The 6520-nt window shown below is 37.5% G+C and overlaps 1 protein-coding gene across 2 annotated transcripts in view; it reads left to right on the top strand.

Annotated features, from left to right (window-relative positions):
• Positions 1–2: 2 nt before the first annotated feature.
• The window catches only part of LOC147074867 (adenosylhomocysteinase-like 1), an 80094-nt gene continuing 73576 nt past the window's right edge, over positions 3–6520 (top strand). For both annotated transcript variants that reach the window (XM_085943100.1, XM_085943099.1), the window contains exon 1: positions 3–578. In XM_085943100.1, the coding sequence (XP_085799226.1) occupies positions 341–578 (238 nt within the window). In that variant the 5' untranslated portion in view covers positions 3–340. The remainder of the gene's footprint in view (positions 579–6520) is intronic.

The following is a 6520-nucleotide window of genomic DNA, read 5'->3' as shown; positions in this document are numbered from 1 at the left end:
TTGACATTTGAAGTTCCTCCGATAGAAGGCGAGTGGATCGATCAGTTCTCTCTTTTCTACTCTCATAACACTTTTCCATTCGTACTCGCGTTTCAAAAATTCCCAACTCTCAATCAAATCATTGACAAAGCGCTCCACCAGTCTCTCGACCGCGTCTTCGTCGAAAGTTTTTTTTTTTGAGTTATACAAATAAAAACAAACGGACCGTCGGTCGACGGCTTCGCATACCGAGTCTTCCTCGCTAAATGTTGGCAACGGAATTGCAGCGATCCCGTGCAGTGACAGCAAGCCCGATCGGTTTTTTTTTCATCTAGTATTCGGTTAATTCGTCGTCGCGATCATGGCGGACGCCGCGGAACCGTCGCTCGCCGAGAAAAGCGCCAGCAATCTGGCCAATGTTTGCGACAGTCCGGTGACGGATCCAGGATCTGCGGTGAAGGGCCTGGAAGCTGCCACTGCGTACTCTGGACGCAGTAAGATGGACTCGAAGTCTGGCGCCCTCAAGAAGTCAGCCAGGTATCGAAGTCGATCACTCTCAGCGTCTTCCGCAGATTCCTACAGCTCTGCATCGTATACAGGTAAAGAAATATCCTATTAGAATATTTTGCAATCAATGATTCCATATGTCATATATTTAAAAAAAAAATGTTACTGTTTTGAGCGTCATTATTTGGAAACAATTTATCTTTTTTTTTTTTGACAGAACTGACTGACTTGTTATGTTACTACCACATGGGAACAATTGACATTTCCTTGTTGATGAAAGACTAGATAAATACAATTTAAAAATTAGTCTAATCCACGATTTCATTAGCCAAAGGAGAGAGCCATTTCACTTGGGATTTTGCTTTCTTAAATTTTTAATGTTTTGTCTATTTTTGTTTATATTATTATCAGTGACTCTTATCATTTTATCACAACAAATTTCCATTATGATGAGTATAATCTGTGTCACAATGACAGTAAGTATAAACAATCAGCGATTAATACACTGGTCCTGATGTTTATTAAATTATGTGAATTAAGCACTATATAATTCAGGGGTAGGCAACCGATGGCTCTTGGGCTGCATGCGGCCTATAAGTTTTTGGCCATACTAACAACAACAATGTGCAGGCCGATGATTGAATTACATATTTCAATAATACATTTTGTATAAGTAAAAGTTGCAGGGCAAAGGTAAATTACTCACTTGCAGACCTGTTTTCTGACAAAGCCTCTGAAGAACAATCAATGTATTTTGAATGATTTGAAAAATTTGAAGATTTAAAAATTGAATTTTCAACAAGGTTTATGGCAATAAATATAGGTACCTACACACCGTGACGTCTGAAATTACAACATAACATACCTACTCGATTATAGAGCCAATAAATTCATAGTATTTAACGGCTAGTTTTTCATGTTGTAATTTGAATACGTGTATTAATTAAGGCGCTAAGTACCAAAATAATAAAAACTTACATTTTTATAGAAAAATTTTCTACATACCAACGCCAATAACTTCAACTATAGTCTAAGTTCCTCAAGCAAGTCAAAAAAATACAGCAAAATAATTAAACCTGTCGACGTTGAAAGTCCGTTTTCGTGTTTTATTTATAACGGTGTAAGTAGCACTGCAGTGGTCAACGGCATTCAATATAAAATAGCTGACGATGGTGTGTTGACACTTGCGAGTTCTTAATACCTAAAATTATAGAAGCTTCCGTGATTGATTCACACTGTAAAACTACATTTTTCAAAAGGTCTGCTTCATGAAATTTTACTGCAATGACTCGGTATTTTGTAACTACAGGCAATACTACTTTTTGGTAATTAGAGCCTTATTTAATACACGTATTCATTTCATTTATTACATAATATGGAACACATCAATTCGTGGCAATTGCCTTGTAGGTAGGTATTATGTTTGTTATTATTACGATTCAAGGTACATGTTAAACAATCGGTTAGTATCGAGTCTTCATCATTCTGATTCAGAGAACATCTCTTATTTTCAGCTATACCTACATGTAGGCAATATCTACTTAGGATTGGGGGGGGCTTCAGTTGCTCATAATTTTAGGGGCCTCAATTTTGCCATTTGTTCACAATACATCATCATCATCAGCCTGAGTCCATCCACTGCTGGATGAAGGCCTCTTCAAGCTGCTTCCACTTCTCTCGGTCCTGTGCATTGCGTTGCCACGTACTTCCGCAGAACTTTATCATTTCATAGATCCAGCGGCCTCTAGGTCTACCTTGCGGACGTTTTGTACTTCTTGGATACCCCTGGGTGACTAGATTTGTCCAACGATTGTCTCTTCTTCGAGCTATGTGTCCAGCCCATCTCCGTTTAAGGCTTTTAATAAACTATTACATCGCAAACCCTTGTCTGCCTCCTTATCCACTCATTCCTCTTTTTGTCCTTTCACGTTATGCCCAGCATGCACCTCTCCATACCACGTTGTGCTACTCTAAGTTTCTGGAACTCTCTTTTACTTAGGATCCATGTTTCACACGCATATGTGATCACGGGAAGCACACACTGGTTGAACACTTTGCGCTTTAGGCACAGTGGAAGGTCACTTTTGAAGACATTATTCAGGCAGCCAAAAGCACTCCAGTCTAGCTTTACTTTGCGAACAATTTCATCAAATATACATCCATCTATAGACACTTGTTGTCCCAGATAGATGTAGCTTTTCACCTGTTTGAGCTGAGTTCCATTGATGAGGAGCTCTTTTTGGCCCGCAAAGCGGTTGAACATGACTTTCGTCTTTGTTACATTTATTTTCAAACCTACTTTGTTGCTTACTTCAGCGAATTCTGCTTGGGAGGTCTTCTGAGTCTTGCGAGAAAATTACTATGTCATCGGCAAAGCGCAGATGACTCAGGTATTCTCCATTTATGGGGATCCCTTTGTCATTCCAGTCAAGTTGCCTGAATAAGTCTTCAAGGGTAGCTGTAAATAGTTTAGGTGAGATTGTATCACCTTGTCGGACTTCTTTGCTGATAGGAAATCTGCGCGATGGTTTATGGAGATTGACAGATGCACAGATCACAATACATATAGGTAACTAATCCAATTGTTTTGCAAATAACTATTAACGTATAGTTGTCAACGTCTGTGAGAGTAGAAGAAAAAGAATTACCTTAGAGAGGTAATCACTAGTAAAAATCCCAGCGGGATTTGTAAACGCGCCCATGTGCATTGACCACTAAGCTATGTGTGTCCTATCTAATTTCAAATGACGTTAACCAATGTTTTTACAATTCTCACTGAAACGGTTTCTAAATTTTGTTAAGTAAGTATTTTTTTTTGGTTTATTATGTAGGTACTTTCGAAAATCGTCAGGTGTTCGAATTTAAAACTAAGCTCGGCAGGCTCGTCACAGTATAAAACATATTGAATGATATGTCAAATATTAGCATGTGGCGGCTTCACTCGGCAGACAACTTATACTGGTGGATCTATAGCTGCTCCGGACCTCGCGTTTTCTCTGAAAGCCCCTGCCTAAATGTATTACAGTCATAACTCATAACGTTACTATACTCTTATACAATTATATGTGGGAGCAATAAAAGTTAATTACAATAATCAAGCTCTAATAAAAAATAACACATTGCAGCTGGCCTTCAAGTATTAGAATAAACTCAGTCATGTTGTAATAATTAATTGCTTTGATGACTTCTTGTCTTATTGTAATTTATTTGTATGTATATATACAAAGTACTTAAACATACAATACTTATCTTATATTGTTACATACTATTTATTATTTTATGTAATACTAAACGAGTAGGTACACACTTGAAGTCTTGATTGCAAATAAAGTTATCACTTATCAGCTACCTATTTTATATGTGGGATACTTAGGTTATCCCAGGGTCACGCCTAGATAACAAATTTGCGCATACCAACGACGTGACGTGACGTTGTATGGGAATTTGTGTCAACATCAGTCTGAGTGTATCCACTGCTGGGTGAAGGCCTCTTCAAGCTGCTTCCACTTCTCTCGGTCCTGTGCGTTGCGTTGCCACGTACTTTCGCAGAACTTTATCATTTCATCGATCCAGGGGACTCTAGGTCTACCTTGCGGACGTTTTGTACTTCTTGGATACCACTGGATGACTTAAATTTGTCCAACAATTGTCTCTTCTTCGAGCTATGACTATGAAAGCTAGACTTTTGATGAACTCTATCACTGGGAATTTGTGTATGGTACCTATCAATAATACGCCCACGATGGCCGAGCGGCTTAAACGTCGGTCGATAGTGTCGTGGGTCCCGGGTTCGAATCCTCGGTCTGGCAAATACACTTACTTATTGTTTTTCAATTTGTGTATGAGTCAGAGTATGGACCTATTAGGTTGAGCAAGTGGCGGAAAAATACAAATAATTTAGGTAAATGGAATATTACTTCTTATTATTCATCAGAATCTCATCATTGAGGATCGTGAGGATGAATAGGCTGTCGAACAGCCACTTGTGGGTGCAGCTCGCAATAACTCGTAAGCGTTATTGTAGCTAGACTCGAAATGCGGAGTGTTTGTGATGTACCAGGAAAAGTGCGTCATGGAGACGCTATGAGTAGTAGACGCGCAAATATGGATGTCAGTGGTACCTGCTAGATTTTCTTAACCCGCCCCCCCTCCCTCCTGCCGCCTTAAAAATCATTAATAAAATAATATATATATTTTTTTTAAATATACCCCCCCAAACCATTTTTTTGTGAGAAACACTGACTAGGGAATCCAATCCCGAGCCAAAATTCTGATTTCGGGATTACAATTTGACAATCCCAGGACTGGTCCTGCCGTAAAACGTATGAGATCATGGTGGAATTACTTTGTTAATAGTGCGAAGCATTGTTCTTTTTCCAATCTTTCTCATTTTTATTAATGTACCTATCTGAAAAAAAAATGAATCGGCAACTTACACATGGGTATAAATCAAACTTCATTCAAACTCAGTTTATTTCTAATGTAGTTATTTGTTATTAAAAGTATTTTTTTCTGTTATCTTTTCGTTTTTATTTTATTTTCCATAAAAATTGATAAAAAAATCAATCCCGAAAGTTTCGGGATTATGTTTATCAATCCCGGGATTCATAGGTATCGAAAATAGCTCGGGATCCCGGGATTGGAATCCCTAACTATGACTATATTATTATGATATGTATATCGATCAATATTAAGAAATTTAACCTTGTGCATATTGACGTACATAATAATAATAATAGGTATTATGTAGGTATTTCTATCTCATATTTCCTGTGTTGTCAGGATACAAAACATCTGGGTAAACATAAGAGAAAAACTACTGGAAAATAGGTAGGTAGTAAAATAAATAAGATTTGAGTTTACTGTACAAGACATTAGTCAACTTAAAACTTCATTGAAAAAAATACCGAATATCTTTTACTTAGGAAATATTCTGTACGTACCTATAGTGCAGGGGACACAGGATTAATAGGAACTGAAATACCTAACGGGTGTGGAGTCAGTGACGTCCCGTTTGGGTAGGCAGATTGAGCATCGCTTGCGGGCGGCAGTTACTCGAAGGGCGGCAAATCGAAGAGAATCATTAGGTATATACAGAAATAGCTAAAATTATTTTGTTTACATGTTGTACAATAATAGCATAGTAAAAATGATGTGAAAATAATAAATCTGTGTACATATTGCTAAATGGTACCTACAAACCAAATGTATCAGAAATATCAACGAAATAGAACCTGTGTCTAACTTAATCACCTATATCTTATTTATTCGCTTTTTATACTTAAATTTAATTTTGTATGTTTTAGTGGTACCTACTTACCTACATTTTTTGTTATTAATGTATCCATACAACACATTTATTAGTTATTGGAGTCATAAAAGGATGATAAAAAATACTGTTATAAAAAATGGGGCGGCATTTTGACTAGGAACGTTACTGTGTGGATTAACAGGCAACCGATCTCGAGTGTGGAAGAATATGGGATGAACTTAAACACGTGTCAAGAATACATCATTCCAAGCTTGTCCTTCGTTCTGACAACTGCTCTCGATGTATACACTGACGCTTAATTCAATATCTGAAGGTTGCAACACGTTGCATGTCTGTAATGTGTGTTTCATTTTCGTAGGACACTGACACATTCAAAACCCTGCTTCAGAATGTAGTGTATTGGGCTATAGCCTATCTATAGTGTTGACAAAACAATATTTTGAAAAGTATTATAACGACAGACATGTCACCCAATACGACAGTTTTAATCTAAATTTTAACACAACGACGTCTACAATGGTTGTAGAAGATTCAACTCGAAATTCAATCTATCTGTTGCTAAAATAACTCGCGAACGAATTTCCTAGTAGTCTCTTTGGTCGTAGCCTTTGAGGAATAAGAGGCTGTTCTAGAGAAAAATCATCCGGGGCATGGGTCCTGGCGAAGAACTATTATTCCTTTTACCAAAATAATTTGTATTTTTTTCAATTTCTGGGGGGGGACGAGTCACTGACGACATAAAATTGAGCTATGTGTTTAAAT

The sequence above is a fragment of the Rhyacophila brunnea genome, unplaced genomic scaffold, assembly GCF_057557595.1.
Source record: "Rhyacophila brunnea isolate RB1 unplaced genomic scaffold, BYU_Rbru_1.0 scaffold_15, whole genome shotgun sequence".
Classification (NCBI taxonomy): domain Eukaryota; kingdom Metazoa; phylum Arthropoda; class Insecta; order Trichoptera; family Rhyacophilidae; genus Rhyacophila; species Rhyacophila brunnea.
This window is presented reverse-complemented; position numbering and strand designations above follow the sequence as displayed.